The 26,569-nt window shown below is 48.1% G+C and overlaps 2 protein-coding genes across 2 annotated transcripts; one reads left to right on the top strand and one right to left on the bottom strand.

Moving 5' to 3' along the window:
* Positions 1-2,571: 2,571 nt before the first annotated feature.
* LOC141735578 (endogenous retrovirus group K member 5 Gag polyprotein-like) lies at positions 2,572-7,739 on the bottom strand. Its single transcript, XM_074568592.1, has 2 exons — positions 5,619-7,739; positions 2,572-2,591 (listed from the first exon to the last, which is right to left on the bottom strand). The coding sequence occupies exons 1-2, from the start codon at positions 7,214-7,216 to the stop codon at positions 2,588-2,590; spliced, it is 1,602 nt and encodes a 533-aa protein (XP_074424693.1). The 5' UTR covers positions 7,217-7,739; the 3' UTR covers positions 2,572-2,587.
* Positions 7,740-23,489: 15,750 nt separating this feature from the next.
* Positions 23,490-25,901, top strand: LOC141735658 (adenosine 5'-monophosphoramidase HINT1-like; the record flags this gene model as incomplete). Its single annotated transcript, XM_074568711.1, is given in 4 exon segments — positions 23,490-23,585; positions 23,587-23,616; positions 24,648-24,752; positions 25,563-25,901. Coding segments are annotated over 4 exon segments (396 nt in total), but the record flags the coding sequence as incomplete, so codon positions are not given.
* Between the last annotated feature and the right edge of the window lie 668 nt (positions 25,902-26,569).

Raw genomic sequence — 26,569 nt, 5'->3', positions numbered from 1 at the left:
CTAGTCTCCCTTTGTTCTCACTTGGTAATGAAAGAGACAAGGCACCGGAACTCCTGCGTGCGAAGGGATGAAAATGTGCGGAGCCTGTTGGATGCTCTTTGTGTGCGCGTGTTGGAAACCCAGGAACAGCTATAAGGAGGTGGGTGTGAGCTTGGTTAACTTGGCCAAGCCAACCACGCAAAGCTGACCCAACCTCCCGCCCGCATCAGAACCAGTGCCACCAGAAAAGCACGTAAGGTGTTAGCAATTGGAGATTGCCGCGATTGAGAGACGGGACGCTGCTTGATGCAAGCAAGATGTCAGTTTATTAGACGCCATGGAAAGCTTTTTATACAGCTACTTAACAGTTACATAAATTACACAAATTCTATCATTTCTGATTGGCTTAGCTCTAAATGTTTCATTACAATAATCCCTCCTACCTGCGGTTTCGCTACATGCTAGAAGCTACAGTTTTGGAATGTGCTAAAAGCTACAGTGATAACTTGTTGCCTACTCCCTACTTCTTCAAGGTTATTTATCTCAGACCTGCAAGGCCAGTTGTTCCCTGGCTCCTCAGATTTATTTGTCTCAGGTCTGCAAGGTCGGCATGCCCTCGAATTTCTTGCATACTTGTACTTTTCTGCTAGCCGCCCCCAACATCTCCCCCTTTTTTGTTTCTTTAAAGGCAGAACTGAGGCGCGGGTTTAAAAGTCATCATTCTCAGTGAGCTGGACAGAACTAACACTAGCGTAAATCTTCGGAATATCGCCGTTTTGAATAAACCATGTATGTCGAACAACTTTAGTCACCATAGACCTGACACAGGAAAGAGCGCAGCTTAGAATCAAAAGGCCTACCAATATAATAACTAATATGAGTACAGCAGATTGTACCAGGCTCCTAAGCCAGCCCTTTAGCCCAAACCAATCACCCAAAGTACCCAATCCGAAGAAGTCCGTATCAGATTGCACCTTTTGTGAATGCGCAAGGAGTTGTGTAATTTGCTTATGTATCGAAGAAGAGTGGTCCTCTAAGTCCATGCAGCACATTCCGTCAAAATCCTCACAGCCATGTCCATGGGCTAGTAGCAAGAAGTCAATAGCGGCTCTGTTTTGCAGGACTGCATGTTGTACTGTAGACAAGTCTTCAGCCATCTCAGATAGTATGCGGCTGGTAGCATTTGCTTGCTTAACAACCCAACAGGAAATTGCATCTAAGTTTCTGTGGGCTCTCGCTGCTGCCACCCCAGGGGTAAATAGCGAGGCGAAAAAAAAACCTCCCAGCAATTCCATAGCTTAACATTATCGTCACAGGTATTTTCTAATGCTTGTATTGTGTCACGAGTAAAACGTAACCGCTGTTTTGGGCTTGGATGATAGTGAGGAGTGCCAAGACTAAGCTGTCCAATAGTACACGGGCCTCCTCTAGGGTTAGAAGGGATCCCAGACCAAGCTCTGTTTCCGCAAATAAAAAAGAACCCCAAGGGGAGCCGCCTAGGGAGCATGGTACCGGGGGCTGAGTGAGTGGCGTTTCGAGCAATGCTCAAACACCATTGTTGTTGCCAGAGGGTAGCATTACCAATAGGTGAGATGATGGTCGGTGGAGAATCCTTTACTAAGCGCCCCTCTTTTCGGGCCCCTGACCATGACCTAAGGCCAATAAACAAACAGTGAGAAGCATTAAGAGAATCTACTAAGTCAATTTCCTGCGGCTCGGGCCCTATTGGTAATTTATCATCCCAATTATCGTAATTTTCAAAAAGGTCCTTAAGATTTTTCCATGAAAAAGGAAGCCTTCCAGAAATATTGTACTGCTTCCGTAAGGTTGTCATAGAGTTATTAAACAGTAAAAAGGTCGAGTTATTCAGTGGTACCCCTACTAAGCAGGTGGTGAAGGGCGAGCTGGGTGTAGCAAGACTGGCACAAAAGCTAGTTGTATTGAGCGACCTGGACAGAGTAACCCAGACATTTTGACGGGGGTCAAAAAGGTGAGGATGGTACCCTGGCAAAGGATTGGCATGTGTCCAGGCTGCACATATACAAAAAAGTGTTAACAGGATCATAATGTTTGACGGACTCTTCCCCCCACCCCTTTTTTTTTTTTTTTTTTTTTTTTTTTGCAATGCTAAATTCTTACAATGCTAACTTCATATATTAGGCAACTGTCACACCATCTATTGGCCAACGTTAACCATCGCTACCATCTCTTACCACAGCGATAGCAGTCACATAAAACCTAAGGGTCACAATTACCACAGGCGACGCAATGAATATGTTCTACTGGAGTCTCTGCTCTATTGTCCATAAGAGCACTGCATCAGTCCTCCGAATGTTTTTCGGTATGCTGTTCAGGGGAATGATCTAGCTGTGGATTGGTGTTGTGGCCATCCGACTGTGGTAGGGGTTCACGGAAAGGTCGCACGCTCTTCGCTGGGATCCACCTGGGGCCTCGTTCTGTGGAAACACAAGCATAGCCTCTGCCCCATGTGACAAGGGGGTATGGCCCCAAGACCTTACCTGTCTCAGGGTCGCGGATCAGGACTGGAGCTTTTACGCTGGCTTCGAAAGAAGTGTTTGTGTTAAAGTGGCGAACGATCGGAGGGTTGTTATCTATTAAAGAACAATTTAAAAAGTTAAAAACATACAGGGCTTTCTGTAGACGTTCTTCAGGGGTGGCTGTCCCTACTCCCCCTTTCTGTTGTTGTAACAAGCGCTTTAAAGACTGATGAGAGCGTTCAATCAAGGACTGGCCCGTAGGGGAATGCGGGATCCCAGTGATGTGAGTGATCCCCCAAGAGATAAAAAAGGTTTTAAGTGCAGCCGAGATATAAGCAGGGCCATTGTCTGTTTTGATTTGTGCAGGGATGCCTAAGGTAGCAAAAGCACGCAGCAGATGCCTGCGAACATCTTTCGCCGCCTCCCCCACATGGCAGGAGGCAAATAGAGCGCCTGAAAAGGTGTCAATAGAGGAATGGACGTATTTTAATCTCCCAAATTCTGGATAGTGTGTGACATCCGTCTGCCATAATTGCAGGCTTTGTAAGCCTCTGGGATTAACCCCACCTGGTGCCGTAGGAAAAGAATGTTTTTGACAATCAGGGCAGACAGCGATAATGTTCGCCGCTTGCTGAGAAGTGAGGCCAAACTGACGTTTGAGGCCCCCTGCATTCTGATGGAAAAAGGAATGACTAAGCTTAGCTTGTGCAATACGGTCAGGTAAAACGTGTACCGGCAGCGTGAGCATATCGGCCCGTCGATTGCCTTCTGCAATAAACCCAGGTAAAGAGGTGTGCGATCTAACATGTAAAACAAAATAGGGATGTGTTCGAGAGGTTAAAAGGAAAACAAGTTCCTGCAACAAAGCAAACAAATCAGCATGCGAAGTATGACGCAGCACTGAGGCCTCTGCCCGTTCGACGACGCCTGCAACATAAGCAGAATCAGTAATAAGATTCAGTGGTTTAGACCACTTACGAAAAGCTCGAACAACAGCGGCAAGCTCTACGATTTGAGGGGACCCGGAGACTGTCTCAACGTCCGACTCCCATTGTTGAGAGCGGTCATCCCACCAGACAATCACCGACTTGTGTGTTTTTCCAGACCCATCGGTGAACACAGTAAGGCCTTGGAGGGGCTGGTGACATCTCTTTGGTATGGATATTAAGTTAAAATGAGCATGTAGAAGCTTGTGGGACGGAGGATGTGAGGTTAGTTGACCCGTATAATCTGTTAAGGCAAACACGAAAGCATCAGACTGTTGGAATAACCATTGTAGGTACATATTAGTTACAGGTAAACAGATAGAAGCAAAGTCCATCCCTGACAGGGCAAGCAAGCGCTGCCGTGCTTTAATTATCAAGGAAGCAAACATTTCATGTTGTGTCCAAATTGTTTTAGTGGGCTGGTTGGGTAAAAAGACCCACTCAATGATTAATAAGGGATCAGGGTTGTTAGGGTCCCATTGAAAAATCAAAGCATATGGCTGACGTGCAGGGTTCAAAATAATTAAATTGAAGGGCAATTCAGGCGCACAGCGGTGTGCTTGCCGTAAGGCGATGGCTTCCGCTACTTTTTGTAATGAGGCAGCGGCTTCAGGACCAAGTCGACGAGGGGAGCGTAAATCGGAATCTCCCTTGAGGAGTTCAAACAAAGGGCTTAAGTCTGAATTGGATATTCCTAGCAAGGGTCGGACCCAAGTAATGGTCCCTAATAATTTTTGAACATCGTGCAAATTTTTAATGTCCGCCTGTATATGCACAGGTTGGGGAACTATCGTCTGGGTCCTGATGCGCCAACCCAAGTAGGTCCAAGGGGGCATTTTCTGGACTTTTTCAGGCGCAATACAGAGGCCTGCCAAATTGACAGCGGCCGTGACAAGGGCTACGGCCTTTTCCATGAGCTCAAGGTGAGGTGCAGCCATCAAGATATCATCCATATAATGATATAACAGAACTTGAGGCAACGCAACCCTGACAGGGCTAAGTACCTTAGCGACATACCATTGACAAATTGTCGGGCTATTTTTCATTCCCTGTGGCAGTACAACCCACTGATATCATTGCACAGGGGCTTGCATATTGACACTTGGGACTGAAAAAGCAAATTTGGCAGCGTCATCAGGGTGTAGTGGAATGTTAAAAAAGCAATCCTTAAGGTCAATAACGGTGAGATGCCAATTGCGGGGGATCATAGTTGGAGAAGGGAGCCCTGGCTGCAGAGCTCCCATATCTACCATAGCATCATTGATTTTTCTGAGATCATGGAGCAGGCGCCACTTGCCAGATTGCTTCTTAATAACAAAGACAGGTGAATTCCAAGGACTAGTAGTAGGTACTATCTGTCCTTTTGCTAATTGTTCCGTAACCAGTTCTTGGAGAGCGCGAAGCTTTTCGAGTGGTAGGGGCCATTGATCTACCCAAATGGGTGTCTGAGTTTTCCAAGTCAGTTTCAGGGTGTCGCGCACCTCAATGGCCCCCCCTAAAAATGCGACTGAATGGAAGTTCCCCATTGTGATAGCACATCACGTCCCCATAAGACCATAGGAACAGGCAGCACAAAAGGCTTGACGGAAGCCACTCGTCCTTCTGGGCCTTTGATTTGGATCAATTCCGAGGATTGGTGGCTTCTACCAACTCCTCCGATTCCGGCTAGTGCCTGAGGCACAGCTGCCAAAGGCCATTGTGGAGGCCACTTCGCCTGTGAAATTACGGTAACATCGGCCCCGGTGTCAATAATCCCATTTAGGATTACTTGCTGAGTGCCGTGAATAAGAGTACATTGACAAAGTGGTCGCTTCTGGGAAATGGACTGTACCCAGAGAATCTGTGGATCCCCAGTAGATCCAAAACCTCCTTGTCTTTGCTGCGGAGGTGGGTGAGGCGAAAGAGAGCTTGCGTTCTGCGGGATCAGTAGTAATTGTGCAATGCGGCTTCCTTTGGGTACTGTGCAAGGGGGAAATGGGGTCCAGGCCATGATTTTAATTTCCCCAACGGTATCCGCATCAATTACTCCAGGCAATACAAAAAGTCCAGCTAAGGTAACTGATGATCTCCCTAATAGTAGCCCTTGTGTTTTCGGGGGTAAAGGACCTGAAACATTAGTTGCTAATAAATGAACAGAGGAATCAAGCAACGTTACTGCGTGTGAGGTTGCCAGGTCCAATCCGGCGCTACCGGCTGTTGCTGGGCGAAGACTTGTGGCGAGGTCACACCCATCTGCATGGCTCGATCCACCGGCGACGATACTTGTGTCTGTGCGCGTCGCTGCCCCGCGCTCCGCAAGCGGTTTCCCTGTATCGGCTGCCCTTGAAAATTATACTTAGAACGACATTGATTAGCATAATGACGCCCCTTCCTGCATCGGGGACAGATCCCAGGGGCTTGGGCTTTAGCTCCCCCATTAGAAGCGAGACAATTTCGTTTGATATGGCCTGGTTTACCACAACCGTAACAATTTCCTCCCCCAGACATGCCTCTCATAGCTGCGAAAGCAGCTGCCATCGCTTCAAATTTATGGTCCACAGTACCGATACGATTACAAGCCTCTACCATTTCAACCAAAGTCGGAGCTGGGTTAGGGAGAGATTTAAGTAATTTTTTACAGTCGGCGTTAGCATTTTCAACTGCTAATTTTAATAGCAAAATTTCTCGAGCTTCGGTATTATCTATTTGGCGTTCTAAAGCTTGCTTAAGTCTATCAATGAATTGCATGTACGGCTCCCGAGGTTCCTGCGTAATAGAGGTGAATGCCTTTTGAGGTTTACTGGAATCGGGTATTTTAAGTAAAGCCTTTTTTGCTTCTTTGCGGATCGCTTCCAGGGCCTCTCGTGGACAATCTCGAGCCTGTGCCGCTGGATTAGAGTGCTGACCCGTACCCATAAGGTGCTCCATGGTCAGTGCGGCAAGAGCAACATTATTATGACCCACGTAGCTGGTGAGGAGAGTTTGAAGGCCCCCCCTCCAATGCGACTCCCACAGGGAATACTGGGAAGGGGTTAATAACAATTGCACTAGCGATTTTAAATCATGGGGAGTCATAACATACGTATCAAAGACAGAAGACAGCAGGCTCGCAAAATATGGGGAAGAGAGCCCGTGTTCTGTGATGGTACGGCGCAGCTCTTTAATGACCGGGAAGGACAAAGCCTCCCACTGCACTCCCCGGCCTTGATAAATAACAGGGGCGACTATCGTTCGCGCTATTTCCAAGTCACCTTCTTTTAAAGCTTGACGTCTAATATTCGCCCACGTATCATGAGGGTCAGGGGGGTACAAGTCAGGCTCTTTATCAGGATCAACGGGCCCCGGGTCAAGCGGATCTTCCTCAGGAGGGTAGCCTGCGGCACAGACCTTTAAGGGTCCAGGCGACTTAGCGCGTCGCGGAGGTAGCGGAGGGGGAAGCAAAGGCGGAGCTGATGAAGGTTCCCCCTTAGTATCTGGAGAGTCTTTATGGCCCTTTTTCTGTGCCTTAATAGCCTCAAAGATATTTCTCCACCACGGAAGCAAACGCTGAGCCTCGGCATTCCCTGACGTCGCTAAGTCCCACAACTTTACCCCCACATTGTCCCAAAGTTCCCGGGTAAAAATACTGGAGGCTGTAACAGTGGGGATCTTCATTTGTACCCACTTAAGCATAATCTTTAAGTCCTGCCCGGAAATATCTTTTTTATGTTTCCGGAGGAGCGTTTTCATAACTTCATATACGTCTCTCTCTGCGGGGGACATCTGATTCCCCATGTTTCCCACAGCTCACCTCTTAAATCCAGAGGGATTCCTGGCCAGTTCCTGCTTCCTTTCAGCAGCTCATTCAAAGTTCCGTGGGACTCGCAGCAAGCCGCTCAGCTAGGCGGTTCACCACCCCATCACGTCGGGGTCACCAATTTGCCGCGATTGAGAGACGGGACGCTGCTTGATGCAAGCAAGATGTCAGTTTATTAGACGCGTCGGAAAGCTTTTATACAGCTACTTAACAGTTACATAAATTACACAAATTCTATCATTTCTAATTGGCTTAGCTCTAAATGTTTCATTACAATAATCCCTCCTACCTGCGGTTTCGCTACATGCTAGAAGCTACAGTTTTGGAATGTGCTAAAAGCTACAGTGATAACTTGTTGCCTACTCCCTACTTCTTCAAGGTTATTTATCTCAGACCTGCAAGGCCAGTTGTTCCCTGGCTCCTCAGATTTATTTGTCTCAGGTCTGCAAGGTCGGCATACCCTCAAATTTCTTGCATACTTGTACTTTTCTGCTAGCCGCCCCCAACACTGCACTTGGGTCACAACAACCCCGTGCAACGCTACAGGCTTGGGGAAGAGTGGCTGGAAAGCTGCCCGGCAGAAAAGAGCCTGGGGGTATTGGTAGACAGCCGTCTGAATGTGAGCCAGCAGTGTGCCCAGGTGGCCAAGGCGGCCAACAGCATCCTGGCCTGTATCAGGAATAGCGTGGCGAGCAGGACTGGGGAAGCGACTGTCCCCCTGTACTCAGCACCGCTGAGGCCGCACCTCGAATACTGTGTTCAGTTTTGGGCCTCTCACTACAAGACAGACACGGAGGTGCTGGAGCGTGTCCGGAGAAGGGCAACGGAGCTGGTGAGGGGTCTGGAGCACAAGGCTTATGAGGAGCGGCTGAGGGAACTGGGGTGGCTTAGCCTGGAGTAAAGGAGGCTGAGGGGAGACCTTATCGCTCTCTACAACTACCGGAAAGGAGGTTGTAGCGAGGCGGGGGTTGGTCTCTTCTCCCAAGTAACAGGCGATAGGACGAGAGGAAACGGCCTCGAGTTGCACCAGGGGAGGTTTAGGACGGATATTAGGAAAAATTTCTTCGCGGAAAGGGTTATCGAACGTTGGACCAGGCTGCCCAGGGAAGTGGTTGAATCACCATCCCTGGAGGTATTTAAAAGACGGGTAGACGCGGCGCTTAGGGACGTGGTTTGGTGGTGGTTTTGGCAGCGTTAGGTTAATGGTTGGACTCGATGATCTTAAAGGTCCCTTCCGACCTAGACGATTCTATGAAATCAGGCAAGGAAGGCAGGAGCCCAGCATGGCTGAGTAAGGACCTTCTGGTCGAGCTGAAGCGCAAGGAGGAAATGCGTAGGCGGTAGAAGCAGAGACACGCATCCTGGGAAGAATATAGGGATGGGGTCGGGAAAGCTAAGGCACAGCTGGAGCTGAATTTGGCAAGGGATGTGAAGAAGAATCATAAGAAGGGCTTCTACAGGTGCGTTGGTCAGAAAAGGAAGACTAAAGAAAACGCACACCACCCCCACCCCCACCCCCCTCCGATAGGTAAGACAGGAGAGCTAGCGCCAACCGACATGGAGAAGGCCGAGGCACTCAAGGATTTTTCTCCTCCGTTGTCGCCGGCAATCACTGTTCCCGCATCTCTCAAGTCCCTGAACCTCAAGGCAGGGACTGGGGGAACAAAGTCCCTCCCATCGTAGGAAAGGATCCGGTTCGAGACCACCTGAGGAACCTGAACATACGCAAGTCCTGCACTGGGGAGGAACAACCCCATGCACCAGTAGATGCTGGAGGCCGACTGGCTGGAGAGCAGCTTTGCTGACGTGGGGGGCTCCTGGTGGACATCAAGTTGAACGTGAGCCGACAACGTGCCCTTGCCGCAAAGGCGGCTAAGGATATCCTTAGCCCGCTACAGAGGAAAGCAGGGTTTATACATGTTACAATACAGTTGTGTAGACCAATCAAATTGCTCACTATCCCCGGGGGTGCAGGGCACCAGAGACCACCCTTGGGCAGCTTTGGGGGCACTGCCTGTTTTTCTACGAGCCTCCTACCCAGCTTAGCGCAAATCCTATCTCGATCTGTGCCCCCCCACTGTTGCGTGAAAAGGGGCAAAGCAGTTTTGGCAGAAAATAAACCCCCTTGCGTTCTAACACTCCTCACCGAGGTGGGAGGCTAGGTGCGGCTAGGTTTAAATTCTGAGTGATGCCCAATTCAGCACTATCAGTCCAATCGCGTTTAATATGTATTAAACTGTTACGATTTGGATACACTAATAGTGGACTGCACCTTCAGTCTAGTCGTGCTCATGAACTAGCACGGCCACTCTCGAGTCTTTGGTCGCGTTCAGTGAGAAACCAAAACGACTAGCTACTTAAAAAAGTGCAGTTTATTTAAACAACATGTGAATTGTGCTTAACTGATTCGTGTCAGTGTGGAACAGTGTTAGGGCCACAGGGTGAAGTGTGACCTTTGATTGTTTTGTCTGTATGGCCGCAGACGAGACGGTGTGTCTATCGTGTCTGTGTTTTGCAGGAGCCACCTGGCGAACATTCTAGAATACCAACTTAAACCGGTCCTGTTGTTATCTGCATAGTGACCTGTAAGAGGGGGGATACACCCATTTTTGGCAAGGGCCAACCATTTTAGAGACAGTTATGAATATGTATTAGTATAGGAGATATAAACCAAAAATGGGGTCTGTAAGGTGTGTGTCTTGGTTGGGCAGAGACTCCCGGCACACCCAGCGCTGTTTGCTTGCCTTTATTCCTTTAATAAATTATAAATTCTAATTGGAATCCTGTTTGCGATTAAATCATTTATCACAATTTGGGGGCTCGTCCGGGATGGTCTTAGTTCCTGAATTCTGACTTGATCTAGGAGGGGCGCCCCACCATTAGGTGGCTCCTGATCAGGTCAGGTCGGGACTAACGCCATCCTGAACCTGAGTAAAGGCAAGCAAAGAAAAGATTTTGATTTTTATTTTTATGAGCTCCCTTGCCGGCTGCAGCAGTTTATTTTACCCGTAATTCTGCGCGCGAAGATCCGAACGAAGATGACGGAGTCGTAAGTATTTAAAGTGTATACCGTTCGATTGGGTGGGATTCGGTTGCCTGTGTGTAAGAGTGTGATTGAGACGGAACCTGGTTCCGAAGTGATTGTGGAGGTCTTCTAACCGCGGTTCCAATCTCCCGCGAGGGACTTGGCCGGTGAAGGACCGAAGCGATTCCTATAGGATTCGTGGGTGGGTGATAGGTCCTAAACCCCCTGCAAGACACTCTTACTGGTAACCAAGGGCTGTAGGAATTGCCACAGTAAAATTCCTAGATGGGTCAGACAAAATCGAAGACCCAGGACCAGAGGAAAGGGAGCAAATTACCAGATATACCACTGGAAAGTCCATTAGGAATAATGATTAGGAATTGGAATGAAAGGGGCCCCAGAAAAGGAAAAAGTAAATTAAAATTAGTTCACTATTGTATGATTGAATGGCCGAAGAAACCTTTAAAACCACGTCTTTTGGCCTGTTTTTGGATCCTTTGAAGACTGGATTTGCCAGGCCTTAAATCTATATGTTAATTCAAAGGAACCTTTTAGTCAGGAGGAAAGTGATTATGCAGGATTATGGATCAGGACTTCACGTCCTTTTCCGGCTTCAATACTTACATTAAAAACGGATGAAAAGTCTGAGAAAGAAGAAGGAAACAAAGACGAAAAAGGGAAGGAAAAAGATGATAAAGGGGAACCACTGGATAACTTACCACCTCCATATCCTAACAATCCTCCTCCGACGGCGGCTCTCCCTCCAGGGGCCGTAGTACCCCCACCAGTGCCACCGTTACCCCTGCCTCCACCACCGACAGCACCGGAATTAGATCGACCTCCAGCTGCATGTACGAGAAGTAGAACTGCCACATCTGGGGGAGCTTCTCTATATCCCTTACGAGAAGTACCCCTCGGAGGCAATCAGGGAGGCATCGGGTTTGTGGCAGTTCCATTAAATACCACAGATGTAAGGAATTTCAAGAAAGAAATGGGGACCCTATTAGATGATCCCCTTGGAGTAGCAGAAAAACTAGGCCAATTTTTAGGACCTAATACTTATACCTGGGAAGAAATACAATCCATTTTAGGGATCTTATTTACTGCTGAGGAAAAGGGAATGATTAGACAAGCTGGAATGAGAATTTGGGAAAGACAGAATCAGGCAGGACCCCCCAGGAGATCAGAAATGGCCAAATGTGGATCCCCATTGGGATCATCAACAACCCCAAGGGAGACAGAACATGAGGGATTTGAGAACATTAATAATACAGGGAATAAGGGAAGCGGTTCCCCGAGGGCAAAACATTAATAAAGCGTCTAATGAACAACAAGGAAAAGACGAATCTCCTACAGAATGGTTGGAGAGGTTGAGGAAAAGCCTGCAAATGTATTCTGGAATTGATCCGAATACAGTGGCTGGGACTGCACTCCTTAGAACACAATTTGTAGCCAAATCCTGGGGGGGATATAAGAAAGAAATTAGAAAAACTTGAGGACTGGCAAGAAAGAGGATTAGAGGAGTTACTTAGAGAAGCCCAGAAGGTATATGTTAGAAGGGACGAAGAAAAACAGAAAGTAAAGGCAAAAATTTTTGTAGCAGCAGTAAAAGAAAGTCAGAAAAATCAGAATCCGTTTAGAGAGAAAAGGGAAAAAAGAATAGAGCAGACACCCAGAGGACAGCCTCATAGGGAGAGATTCACAATTCCTGTCTGTTACTACTGTAACAAGAGGGGACGTGTTCAGAGGAACTGTCGTAAGCGAGAACAAGATGAGAAAATGTTCAAAGAAGAATAGGGGTGTCAGGGGCTATATCTTTTGGGGACTTCAACATCAACAGAGCCCTTGATAAAATTATTAATAGGTCCCCATAAGGAGGAGGTTTTATTTTTAGTGGATACAGGAGCTGAAAAATCAACCATTCAGAAACTTCCAAAAGGAATAGAGATAGGGAAGAATTATATGTCAGTAGTCGGGGCAAAAGGAGAACCTTTTAAAGTCCCTATCTTGAAAGATGTAGAAGTAGAAACAGAAAAGAAAATTTGTCTTAACGACTTACTTTTGCTCCCTGAAGCGGAATACAATTTACTAGGAAGGGATCTGATTTTGAAGTTAAACTTGAGCATTCAGAGTCAGGGGAACAAACTGCAGATCAAATTATATACTTTAACACAGGAGGATGAAGAAGCTATTAACCCCTCGGTGTGGTATAAAGAAGGGGAAACTGGAAAAATAAAAATGAACCCCATAAGCGTTCAAATAATAGATCCACATCGTTCGATTAGAATCAAGCAATACCCTATACCCATGGAGGGTCGAAAAGGATTAAAACCTGTAGTTGACAGACTTTTGGAAAAAGGAACCTTGGAACCATGTATGTCACCTCATAATACACCCATCCTCCCTGTAAAGAAACCGGACGGGTCATACAGAATGGTACAGGATTTAAGAGCTGTAAATCAGCGAACGATTACTAAATTCCCTGTAGTGGCAAATCCCTATACTTTATTAAGTTATATTTCTCCCAGACATACTTGGTATAGTGTGATAGATTTGAAAGACGCTTTTGGGGCCTGTCCTCTGGACGAGGGATCTAGAGATTATTTTGCTTTCGAGTGGGAGGTCCCCGAAACGGGACGGAAACAGCAATTAAGATGGACGGTATTACCACAGGGGTTTACGGAGTCACCAAATTTATTTGGGCAAACTTTAGAGAAAATCTTACAGGATTTTGCATTACCCCAGGAGATAAAATTATTGCAATATGTAGATGATTTATTAGTAGCAGGAGAAACTGAAGAGGGGACCCGAGAAGCTACTATTAAATTGTTAAATTTTCTAGGGGAGAAGGGATTGAAGGTGTCCCGATCAAAACCACAGTTTGTAGAACAGGAAGTAAAATACTTAGGACATTGGCTAAGTAAGGGAAAGAAGAAACTAGATTCTGATAGGATATCTGGGATTCTATCTTTAAGACCCCCACAAACTAAAAAGGAGGTTCGGCAAATATTGGGATTATTAGGATATTGTAGATCATGGCTTGAAAATTATAGTGACAAGGTAAAATTTCTATATGAAAAATTAACTAGTAACCAACTTAAGTGGTTTACAGAAGATGACCAGAAATTCGAGGAAATAAAAAAGGCATTAATACAAGCACCTGTATTGAGCCTCCCAGATCTAGAAAAACCTTTCCATCTTTTTGTGAATACATCAAATCAGACAGCATATGGAGTTCTTACTCAAGACTGGGCAGGAATAAAAAAACCTGTGGGGTACTGTTCTAAATTACTTGATCCAGTAAGTAGAGGATGGCCTGCTTGTCTCCAAGCTTTGGTAGCTACCGCATTATTAATAGAGGAAGTTCGGAAAATTACCTTTAGTGCTCCTTTAAAAGTGTATACCCCACACAATGTCAGGAGTGTTTTACAACAAAAGGCAGAAAAATGGTTAACGGACAGCCGGATCTTGGAATATGAAGCAATATTAATAGACTCCCCCGATTTAGAACTGAGGGTGACTTCTGCTCAGAGTCCAGCACAGTTTTTGTTTGGAGAGCCATCAAAGGAAGTACAACATAATTGTTTAGAGGTAATTGAGACCCAGACTAAGGTGAGGCCAGACTTAAGAGATACTGAGTTAGAAAATGCAGAAGTGTTATTTGTAGATGGCTCCTCCCGTGTGGTGGAAGGGAGGAGAAAATCAGGATATGCCATAATTAATAAAAATTTAGAACTTATAGAATCAGGACCTCTGAGTCCATCATGGTCAGCTCAAGCTTGTGAGCTGTATGCCCTTTGTAGAGCCCTGGAATTATTACAAGGAAAAAGCGGGACCATATTTACGGATTCTAAATATGCGTATGGAGTAGTTCACACTTTTGGAAAAATTTGGGAGGAAAGAGGTTTAATTAATACCCAAGGAAGGAATCTAATACATCAAGAACTAATAGTGAAAATTTTAAAGGCGTTAAGAAAACCAAAGGAGATAGCAGTGGTACATGTGAGAGGACACCAAAAGGGATTAGATTATCGAACCAGAGGGAATAACCTAGCCGATAGAGAGGCCCAGGAAGCAGCCCTGAGGACTCAGGTCGCTAAAATTAATGTAGTACAAGTACAAGGAGACATTAGTGAAAAAGAACTAGAGGAGAAAGAGAAGAAATTTACCCCTGAGGAACAGGCAAAATTAGAGAAAATAGGAGCTAAGTTAGAACAGGGAAAATGGATGCTGCCCGACGGGCGAGAGATGTTGCCAAAAGCTTATGCCAGGCAAATGTTAGAACGATTACACACACAAACACATTGGGGTACAAAGGCGATAAGTGATCATTTCCTTAAACAATTTGGCTGTATTGGGATTTTTGAAATAGCAAAGCAAATCACGCGAGGATGTTTAACTTGTCAAAAAGTAAACAAGGAAGTGTTTCGACAAGCAGCCACGGGAGGAAGGAAAACAGCTTATAGACCTTTTGAAAGAATACAAGTCGATTTTACTGAATTGCCTAAGGTAGGGAGAATAAAATATTTACTAGTAATAGTAGATCATTTAACACAATGGGTAGAAGCTTACCCTGTAGCACGAGCTACGGCACAGATGGTAGTAAAAATCTTATTAGAACACTTAATACCTAGATATGGGATAATCCAGTATATTGATTCTGATCAGGGCACACATTTTACTTCTAAAATAATAAAATTATTATGTCAATCATTAGGTATTCAATGGGAATACCACACTCCGTGGCACCCACAAAGCTCAGGGAAAGTAGAAAGAATGAATCAAACAATAAAACAGCAATTGGCTAAATTAATGATTGAGACACAGATGTCCTGGACGAAATGCCTACCATTGGCACTATTAAACATAAGAACTAAGCCACACAGTGAGACTGGATTATCGCCATATGAAATGTTATATGGAATGCCTTACTCCCAAGGGATGCCCCTGGGGAATAATGTAGTTGAAGATTATAGTATCCAAAAATATATAATAACCATTGGAAAAAGGTTAAAAGAACTACGAGAGATTGGGATGATGGCTCAAACACCACCATTAGGATTTGCAATTCATCAATTAAAACCGGGAGATAAGGTTCTGATAAAAACATGGAAAGAAGAAACCCTATCTCCCCTCTGGGAAGGGCCTTTTCTTGTTTTATTAACTACAGAAACGGCTGTGAGAACTGCTGAAAAAGGATGGACACATGTGTCGCGAGTGAAAGGTCCAGTGAAGGAGTGGAGAGTCACATCTGAGCCCGGAGAAGCCAAGCTAACCATCAGACAAACTTAAAGAGACCTTCATCAAGAAGCATAAGCTAAGTTGCTGTGGGAATTTCATTGTAACTACTCCTGTAGAATTAGTGGACAGGGATAAATACCTATTAGGAAAGGTAATTTAGTCCATTGTGTAAACGGTGTTGTTTATTTTTAAGGGCAAAGTGTTCTACATGTTTTAAAATATATCATTTTCCAAAAAAGAAGTCAAGGATCTAGGAAACAGTTTAGAATTTTTGTGCATTCGCTGTGGGGCCACCACTCCCCTATATAACCTACCATGGGTTAGGCTTTATTGTTGTCAATTTAATCAAAGAGTGTTTCTTGATTAAAGGTTACCCCTTAAAAGATTAAGGAAGAGGGCAAGACCGGAGGGGAACGAGTGGTGCGGCTTGAAAGGTCTGCCAAGGGCTGCAACCCCTTCGGGCTGTGACCGCCGATCACTATGGCCCTGACCGGACCTCTTCTGGTCCTATTTGGGGTAAGCTCCTTGACTCTGGTTATGGCAAACAACTGCAGCCAGTGCGTAGTAACTACTAGGAGGGGACGGGTAAGTTCCCAGACTTTGGTTTATCATACTATTTATGACTGTAAAGGCCAGAAAATAGGAAGCTGCATTTATAATCTAACCCAATATACTTTATGCAAAGACGAAGAGAGGATTGTGTGCTATGATCCAAAGGAACTCCCCTATCAATATTGGGTAGAAATGAAGACAAATTCGGAAGTAGGAAGACTAATAGGAACAAGTGAGGTTATAACCAATTTAAGTACATCGGTGTCGGTAATTTTTGATGCGTGCGACATTATAGATGATGATCTAGACACTAATTGCGGGAGTTTAGAGTGGAGACGGTACTATAGTAATCAACCAAAATATATTTGCCCAGGGGGACACCAATGTGACATAAATCCTGATTATACACCTAGTCAAACAGTGAGATATCAATCAGCACACCTGTGTGGAAGAAGAGGGTGGTCTTGTGTATGTTGGGACACTGCAGGCTGGGGATATGATAGACAGTGTGGGAATTTACAAGCTTCAATCACAAAGATACAAACAGATAGTAATTGTACAACCCGTACCTGCAATCTAATAAATTTAACCCTAATAAATTTAGAAATTTGGAAGCAAAAGAAAGTAAATAAAATTGGACTTAAGATATATGGACCTGGAGAAGATCCAGGTGTAATTATTAATATCGAAATAAAAGAAAGAATAAGGGAATCGGTACAGCACAGACTACTATTTAACTCATTTTATCATGAAATAGAAACAGGAGTGGAATATGAAATTCCCACAGTTGCTAAAAATCTATTTGTAAATCTTGCTGAAAACATTGCTAAGTCATTAAATGTAACTAATTGTTATGTTTGTGGTGGAACAAACCAAGGTGAACGATGGCCATGGGAGGCCATGGAGAGCAACATTAGTAATCCTCAAATATGGAAAGCAATGGGAAAGGGTAACAGGAAACAACAGTGGGTACTTCAAACGAGTATAATTGGAAGGAGTTGTTGGCAAAATTTAAAAGAGAATGGAAAACAAGTAGGTAATCTAGAGTGTGAAGGAGGTTACCTATGGAACGAAACTCAGAATAAATGGGATAAGTGGGGGAGTCCATGGGAAATGAGTGATCAATTTAAAAATTGGACCAATGGAACAAACATACCAAATGGATGGCCCACTCCTGAAGGACATTATTGGATTTGTGGTAAACTAGCTTATGCGTTTTTGCCACAAAATTGGACGGGATCCTGTGTATTGGGAATTATAAGGCCCAGTTTTTTCCTGTTACCTATAAATCGAGGAGAGCGATTGGGAGTCCAAGTGTATGCTGAAGCTGGTGAATTAAGAAAAAGGCACTATAAACGGAGTCTACAAATTGGACATTGGAAAGATAAAGATTGGCCTCCCGAAAGAGTCATTGCCTACTATGGTCCAGCCACATGGGCAGAAGATGGATCCTGGGGCTATAGAACTCCAATATATATGCTAAATAGAATAATTAGATTACAAGCTGTATTAGAAATAATTGTAAATACAACTGGAGATGCCCTTGGACGAATTGCGAGACAAAATACCAAGATGAGAACTGCTTTGTATCAAAATCGCTTAGCCCTGGATTATTTGCTAGCACAAGAGGGAGGTGTTTGTGGGAAGTTTAACCTTAGTAATTGTTGTTTAGAAATTGATGATGAAGGGGAAGCTGTAAATGAACTTGTAAAAGAAATGAAGAAAATTGCACATGTCCCAGTTCAGACTTGGACTGGAGTCGACCTAGAAGGATTCTGGGAAAACTTTACGGGAGGTGATTGGCTTACTAAAATCGGGATTGTTATATTGGGGGCATTTGCAGGATTGTTAATAATTCCATGTTTTATACCTTGTTTTATTAGACTAATACACTCAGTTATACAAGGAATGCAGATAGCTACAGTACCTGTTGATTCAGAACCAGGGAAAGAGAAAACTCTTTCCCTGATGATACTAAAGACAAAAGAAGATTCGAAACTAATACCAATTCGGCAAGTATTAACTCGGTTGGAAACAAAAACACGAATCAATGCTGTAGAAAAAGAAAATGGGGGATTGTGAAATGTGCTTAACTGATTCGTGTCAGTGTGGAACAGTGTTAGGGCCACAGGGTGAAGTGTGACCTTTGATTGTTTTGTCTGTATGGCCGCAGACGAGACGGTGTGTCTATCGTGTCTGTGTTTTGCAGGAGCCACCTGGCGAACATTCTAGAATACCAACTTAAACCGGTCCTGTTGTTATCTGCATAGTGACCTGTAAGAGGGGGGATACACCCATTTTTGGCAAGGGCCAACCATTTTAGAGACAGTTATGAATATGTATTAGTATAGGAGATATAAACCAAAAATGGGGTCTGTAAGGTGTGTGTCTTGGTTGGGCAGAGACTCCCGGCACACCCAGCGCTGTTTGCTTGCCTTTATTCCTTTAATAAATTATAAATTCTAATTGGAATCCTGTTTGCGATTAAATCATTTATCACAAACACGTATTCTGGGTGGCCGTCAGTTGGGCTGGCCGCCTGGCTGAGATTTTTGCACCGCAAGAGCTGCTGCACGTGTACAAATCGCCGCTGAATGGATTTCGTCTGTTGCCCGTCGATCTAGGCACTGTTGATGTCGAATGTTTTGTGCCGCGTGTCTGTGGAAGGTAATAAAAGCTGTGAGCAGCAGTTGCACAATAAAGATTTAGCATGGGGATCTCACCTCCGTCTTGTGCGTCTTACTGAGGGAAATAGTTCCGCAAGTTAAAACGGCGTCTCCCCGGAGTGTAAGTACGTGGACTGTGTCGGTCTGTTAACAGTGTTCTATAGATAGATAGTGATTTGGCCAGTCATTTGAAGCGTGACGCTGGGACGGCTTAGCAGTCTCCTGCGTCCTGTAGGAAGCAGACTCTTGGCTCTTTGGAAGCGGTACGCAAATGTACGTAAAGCCAGTGTAGGCGGCTGCTGCTGCAACACCTTTAGAAAATACTGTATGCGACGCTACAGGCATGCCATACAAGGGTGCTTTTGTGGGAAAGCCTCCGTCCTCTTCTTTGTAGCCGCCCTTTAAGTACTGGCAGACTGCGATGAGGTTCCCTCCCCCGCGAGCCTTCTCTTCTGCAAGGGAGAAGAGACCCAACTCCTTCAGCCTTTCCTCCTAGGGCAGGTTCTCCAGCCCTTTGGTCATCTTTGCGGCCCTCCTTGGGACCTTCCCCAGTCGGTCTGCGTCTCTTTTTTGAATTGTGGGGACCAGAACTGGACACGGCGCTCCAGGTGCGGCCTGCGGGGGTAGCCTGTGTGAGAAGAGGCCAGGGTCTGCCCTGTGCTGGACGCAGCTGGTGCCAGCCAGCTAGGCACTGGACTTGCCGCAGGCCAAAGCTGAGCGGCTCAGCGAAGCCGGGGGCGCCCCTGGGAAAACCTATTGAAGAAAGGGCAAAGCGCTGTCCGGGGCAGGTATTTCCCTGCTGCCTGTGGGTCCGGCCGGTGGATGTTTCCTGAAGGAACTTTTTCATCCTATTTTCTCCCCCTGTCCTGTTGAGGAGGGGCAGTGAGAGAGCGGCTGGGCGGGCCCCTGACAGCCGGCCGAGGTCAATCCATCACAAAGCCTAAAGGGCAGATTCCTCCATGTAGAAGTGTTGAAGGGGGTTGGTGCTTTAAGGAACGATAGTGACTGGGGTTTTGGAGACAGGACGTTTTGGAGACAGGAAAGTCGGGAAATCGCTGGGGATCCAGTTGCTTCGAGGGGGGGAAATTTCAAGAGAAAAAGCCTTCTTTCTGAGCAATAAGAGGCTCTTGTGAGCAGAGGGCTCTAGTCTCCCTTTGTTCTCACTTGGTAATGAAAGAGACAAGGCACCGGAACTCCTGCGTGCGAAGGGATGAAAATGTGCGGAGCCTGTTGGATGCTCTTTGTGTGCGCGTGTTGGAAACCCAGGAACAGCTATAAGGAGGTGGGTGTGAGCTTGGTTAACTTGGCCAAGCCAACCACGCAAAGCTGACCCAACCTCCCGCCCGCATCAGAACCAGTGCCACCAGAAAAGCACGTAAGGTGTTAGCAATTGGAGATCCCCTACTGAGAGGCACCGACGCACCCGTTTGCCGTCCAGGCGATTTCTCTCGAGAAGTCTGCTGCCTACCAGGGGCTCGCATCCGTGGCGTCGCCGAGAGGCTGCCGAGCCTGGTGATCCCTGCAGATTATCATGCGCTCCTACTATTCCGCGTAGGGTCTGACGAGGCAACTTAGAACCCTCCAAAGAGACTTTATGTCCCTCGGAGCAATGTTAAAAGGATCAGGAGCACAGGTGGTGGTCTCCTCTCTCCTCCCAGTCAGAGGGAGGGGTCCAGGAAGGAGGAGACGAATTGAACAGGTGAATGCCTGGCTGCGTAGCTGGTGCCATACGCGAGGTTTTGGCTTCTGTGATCACGGGTGTACCTTTGAGAAGCCGGGTCTGTTGGGAGCTGATGGGATTCGCCTGACCAAGCGGGGCAAGAGGGTCTTTGCCAACAAGCTGGCCGGACTTACAAGGAGGGCTTTAAACTAGGCTCAGCGGGGGAAGGGGATGGAGTTCTGAGCAACAGAGAAGAGCCAGGGGCTGCTGATGCGTTAGGAACCAACAGGGGAACCCCTGAGAAATGCCGCAAAGGACTTGGGGCTTGATCCTCCAGAAAGGCGACACGGTCGGCAGCCCAACTGAAGTGCCTCTATACCACTGCGCGCAGCACAGGTAACAAACAGGAGGAGTTGGAAGCCCCTGTGCAGAAGGAGCAGAAGGGAGCTGGCAGCTCTTTCAGGACGTTTTTTCTTCGAGCACAAGAGCTCTCGATTCCCACGCGTAAGAAATGGGAAAATAGAAATTCGTCTACCTAGACTTTAGTAAAGCCTTTGACACCGTTTCCCACAGCGTTCTCCTGGAGAAACTGGCTGCTCATGGCTTGGACAGGCGTACTCTTTGCTGGGTAAAGAACTGGCTGGAGGGCCGGGCCCAGAGAGTTGTGGTGAACGGAGTTAAATCCAGTTGGCGGCCGGTCACAAGTGGTGTTCCCCAGGGCTCAGTACTGGGGCCGGTTCTGTTTAATATCTTTCTCAACGACCTGGACGAGGGGATCGAGTGCACCCTCACTCAGTAAGTTTGCAGCCGACACCAAGTTGGGCGGGAGCGTCGATCTGCTTGAGGGTAGGATGGCTCTACAGAGGGATCTGGACAGGCTGGATCGATGGGCCGAGGCCGATGGTATGAGGTTCAACAAGGCCAAGTGCCGGGTCCTGCACTTGGGTCACAACAACCCCGTGCAACGCTACAGGCTTGGGGAAGAGTGGCTGGAAAGCTGCCCGGCAGAAAAGAGCCTGGGGGTATTGGTAGACAGCCGTCTGAATGTGAGCCAGCAGTGTGCCCAGGTGGCCAAGGCGGCCAACAGCATCCTGGCCTGTATCAGGAATAGCGTGGCGAGCAGGACTGGGGAAGCGACTGTCCCCCTGTACTCAGCACCGCTGAGGCCGCACCTCAAATACTGTGTTCAGTTTTGGGCCTCTCACTACAAGAAAGACATGGAGGTGCTGGAGCGTGTCCGGAGAAGGGCAACGGAGCTGGTGAGGGGTCTGGAGCACAAGGCTTATGAGGAGCGGCTGAGGGAACTGGGGTGGCTTAGCCTGGAGTAAAGGAGGCTGAGGGGAGACCTTATCGCTCTCTACAACTACCGGAAAGGAGGTTGTAGCGAGGCGGGGGTTGGTCTCTTCTCCCAAGTAACAGGCGATAGGACGAGAGGAAATGGCCTCGAGTTGCACCAGGGGAGGTTTAGGACGGATATTAGGAAAAATTTCTTCGCGGAAAGGGTTATCGAACGTTGGACCAGGCTGCCCAGGGAAGTGGTTGAATCACCATCCCTGGAGGTATTTAAAAGACGGGTAGACGCGGCGCTTAGGGACGTGGTTTGGTGGTGGTTTTGGCAGCGTTAGGTTAATGGTTGGACTCGATGATCTTAAAGGTCCCTTCCGACCTAGACGATTCTATGAAATCAGGCAAGGAAGGCAGGAGCCCAGCATGGCTGAGTAAGGACCTTCTGGTCGAGCTGAAGCGCAAGGAGGAAATGCGTAGGCGGTGGAAGCAGAGACACGCATCCTGGGAAGAATATAGGGATGGGGTCGGGAAAGCTAAGGCACAGCTGGAGCTGAATTTGGCAAGGGATGTGAAGAAGAATCATAAGAAGGGCTTCTACAGGTGCGTTGGTCAGAAAAGGAAGACTAAAGAAAACGCACACCACCCCCACCCCCCTCCGATAGGTAAGACAGGAGAGCTAGCGCCAACCGACATGGAGAAGGCCGAGGCACTCAAGGATTTTTCTCCTCCGTTGTCGCCGGCAATCACTGTTCCCGCATCTCCCAAGTCCCTGAACCTCAAGGCAGGGACTGGGGGAACAAAGTCCCTCCCATCGTAGGAAAGGATCCGGTTCGAGACCACCTGAGGAACCTGAACATACGCAAGTCCTGCACTGGGGAGGAACAACCCCATGCACCAGTAGATGCTGGAGGCCGACTGGCTGGAGAGCAGCTTTGCTGACGTGGGGGGCTCCTGGTGGACATCAAGTTGAACGTGAGCCGACAACGTGCCCTTGCCGCAAAGGCGGCTAAGGATATCCTTAGCCCGCTACAGAGGAAAGCAGGGTTTATACATGTTACAATACAGTTGTGTAGACCAATCAAATTGCTCACTATCCCCGGGGGTGCAGGGCACCAGAGACCACCCTTGGGCAGCTTTGGGGGCACTGCCTGTTTTTCTACGAGCCTCCTACCCAGCTTAGCGCAAATCCTATCTCGATCTGCGCCCCCCCACACACACCCACACCCACAGCCCTCGAGCCACCAGTGCTGAAGACACGCTTTGTATTGTATTTTCTCCCAGGAGGCGCGCAGCTTAGAAACGTCTGCAATCCAAGCGGGGCTTGCAGGGAACAATTGAGAGCAACTTCTGTCGGTTCTGGGGAGTGTTCTGAAAAGTTAAGGCCTGCCCTGCCCTGGCAAAAGCAGTCCTTTGACTGGAGGGAGCAGCACCAAAAAGCCACAAGCACGTTTGGGGTGGAGTTGACGCGGTAATAAATAACAGTCAATAGTACTTGTAGCTACAACAGCCTCTTCTGAGACCTCGTCGCCCGCCCACAGGGTCGCAGCACTACACGGCACGGATCCCTCCGCGGACTGGCCCAACGTCTTCTCCCTCCGCCCCCAGGTCGGATCCCTCCGCGCCCCCAGGGCACGCAAACTTCCTGAGCCCCGCTAAGCACCAGGTCGACGAGGGCGGACCCGCCGGGGGGCCGGGGACAAGCGAAAACGACAGACGAGACAGCCAATCGAGACGCGGGATCGGCCGGCGGCCATCTGGCGGCCCAATGGGCGCCGCGGAGGGCCTGGCCGAGTGGAGGAAGCGCGGGGGCGACAAGGGGCGTTGTCGTGGCCGACGAGCTTATTGGGGCGCGGGCCGCCCGGCCTGGTGCCGCCGCCACCCGCAGTGTTTTCGGGAAGATCATCGGCAAGGCGCTTCCCCGCCAACGTCGCCTACGAGGACGAGGAGGTAGCCGCGGCTTTGCTCTGAGCGCGGTTCCTCCTCCCTCCCCCCGTCCCCCCCTCCCCCCGCGCTCGCAGGCACCCTGAGCCGAGGACCCGTTGCGCGGTGCCCGGGAGTGCGGCAGGGCGGGTGGCGGCCTTGCTGCGGGCGGGCGGGCGGGCGGTGGAGGGACGGGGCCTCTCTGGGTTGTGGCGCTCTCTACTGCGCGATCCCTATAACATCGCGCTTCTTCGGTGCGGCCCCCCCGCCCCCGGCTGCCGCGGCGCGTACTGGGTTGCTGGTGCTGGCCGGCTCGCCTCGGTTCCCAGCCCCGCCGTGTCGCGTGCGCGCGTGCGTAGAGGAGGGCCTCTGACGGTAAGGCACTTGGTGGCAGCCGCAGACGTTTGCCGCGTGATATCCCTTTGGCACTGCAAGTCGTGCAAAGTTTGCTGCCGAGGGATGCGAGTGGTCCTACCTCGTGTAGGACGACAGTCTTGAAACCTTAGATTAAGCGCACGCAGTCAGTCTCCTCGGGGATTCCAGGCGTATGTATGTAAACGGTGAACGTCTGAGTGGTGACCGTAATGAGTTAGTTCTGCGTAGGAGAAACGCAGGTCTTGATGTGCCTCCTAATAGCACTGTAGAGATTTCACAGCTCTGCTGTGCTAGGCTTTGGTTCTGCGCCCCCAAACTGGATTGTTACAGCTTTTCTTATTTTTCTTTACCAAAAAAGTAAATCCAGAAACTCGTCATCCTTAGGAAACGATCGACCCGAATTAAAACGTACTGGAGGTCGCTAGTCTGAAGTACTGGCCCGCCTCCTTGCCCCCATCACCTTGCATGCTGAATCCCACTTCTGGAGGGGGCTCTGTAAAGACGTTGTATTTTTTTGTACAGAAAGCATTAATATCGCGTAAGAAAAATCAACGTTTCGGCTTGCGTTTGGGGTATCCGGTAGTCTGCTTCTGTAGGAGTTCAGTGGGGCATATTGATTTGCTTAAGCTATTATTACCTTTCTCTGAAGCCAATGACGTTTTAACTGTTTACTCTTCCTCCAGCGCCTTGCGTTCCGTGATCTTTCACCCCAAGCTCCGACGCTTTTCCTAGCCATGCCTAAGGAGGCAATTATGAGGTTATGCGAAGCAGAAGATCCTGGTGAATGTGTAAGTACTGTGGAAGCTTTCTGTACGCTAAACTGTACCTGTCGTTAGTTCCTAATTTAGTAGACTCTTTCCCATCCCCCCTTTTCCCCTTGATAGGGCACGGTAGGCTGGTTTGGGTTTTCTGGCGCTATAATCTTTTCTCTCTGGCTTGTAATGGAGCTGAGCTTTTTGACCGAAAGTAGCGATATAAAGCAATGCTCATCCCTGGGTACGTACTCCTGGTGCAAAATGCAGTGTTGTTTTGGAGCGCAGGGTGATGCCTACTGTCACGGTTTAGAGCAAGAGGAGGAGTAGTACTTCTTCTAATACGGAGAAGAGGGCTTGGGGTTTTTGGCAGGTCGGGGGTGAGGAAGGGCAAAGCTGGTCGAGAGGTGCTGGATGCTTCGCTTTTGGCTATAAAAGTCAAGTTCAGAGACTTTGTAAACCCACGCAAAAGGCAGCCTGAAGCTTATTTTCCACCCGAGTTGCGTATGTTGCCTGAAGAGATAACGGGGGGCTTTAACCCGGAGACAAACTTAGCTTCTGTGGCTGTTTTGTAGTCCGTTACTGTCTAGCTTGAAAACAATTGCGTAGCCCTCTTTCTTCCCCCCCCCTACAGTGTGCGTAATCGGTCTTTGCAGCTTTGCTCGGGAAATGCCGGTTGCAGGCGGACAGACAGTAATTTGAAGCGCAGTGGTTGAATTGCTAGGAGTTGGCTAACTGGTTTCTCTGGGTGCTTCTCTGCTCTCATTCCTCCCCTCCCTGCCCTCTCCCCTTCTTGTGTGTGGCTTTTTATTTTACTTATTTATGGTTTTGTACTTCCTTCTCCAGCTTCTTGGGCATTTAATGATTGTTGGCAAGCAGCGTGCTGCTCACCTGGGCCTGACCGATGGATTCCGGATGGTTGCGGATGAAGGGCCCGAGGGTGGGCAGCCTGTCTGTCACGTACATCTACGTATTCTGGGTGGCCATCGGTTGGGCTGGCCGCCTGGCTGAGATTTTTGCACCGCAAGAGTTGCTGCACGTGTACAAATCGCCGCTGAATGGATTTCGTCTGTTGCCCGTCGATCTAGGCACTGTTGATGTCGAATGTTTTGTGCCGCGTGTCTGTGGAAGGTAATAAAAGCTGTGAGCAGCAGTTGCACAATAAAGATTTAGCATGGGGATCTCACCTCCGTCTTGTGCGTCTTACTGAGGGAAATAGTTCCGCAAGTTAAAACGGCGTCTCCCCGGAGTGTAAGTACGTGGACTGTGTCGGTCTGTTAACAGTGTTCTATAGATAGATAGTGATTTGGCCAGTCATTTGAAGCGTGACGCTGGGACGGCTTAGCAGTCTCCTGCGTCCTGTAGGAAGCAGACTCTTGGCTCTTTGGAAGCGGTACGCAAATGTACGTAAAGCCAGTGTAGGCGGCTGCTGCTGCAACACCTTTAGAAAATACTGTATGCGACGCTACAGGCATGCCATACAAGGGTGCTTTTGTGGGAAAGCCTCCGTCCTCTTCTTTGTAGCCGCCCTTTAAGTACTGGCAGACTGCGATGAGGTTCCCTCCCCCGCGAGCCTTCTCTTCTGCAAGGGAGAAGAGACCCAACTCCTTCAGCCTTTCCTCCTAGGGCAGGTTCTCCAGCCCTTTGGTCATCTTTGCGGCCCTCCTTGGGACCTTCCCCAGTCGGTCTGCGTCTCTTTTTTGAATTGTGGGGACCAGAACTGGACACGGCGCTCCAGGTGCGGCCTGCGGGGGTAGCCTGTGTGAGAAGAGGCCAGGGTCTGCCCTGTGCTGGACGCAGCTGGTGCCAGCCAGCTAGGCACTGGACTTGCCGCAGGCCAAAGCTGAGCGGCT

Source organism: Larus michahellis, chromosome W (genome assembly GCF_964199755.1).
Source record: "Larus michahellis chromosome W, bLarMic1.1, whole genome shotgun sequence".
Lineage (NCBI taxonomy): Eukaryota > Metazoa > Chordata > Aves > Charadriiformes > Laridae > Larus > Larus michahellis.
The sequence above is the reverse complement of the archived record's forward strand: the minus strand, read 5'-3'. Positions and strand labels throughout refer to the sequence as shown.

What these genes read in the sequence shown, in the direction of transcription:
- LOC141735578 (XM_074568592.1), bottom strand. Translation starts at nt 7,216, where the DNA reads ATGGGGAATCAGATGTCCCCCGCAGAGAGAGACGTATATGAAGTTATG.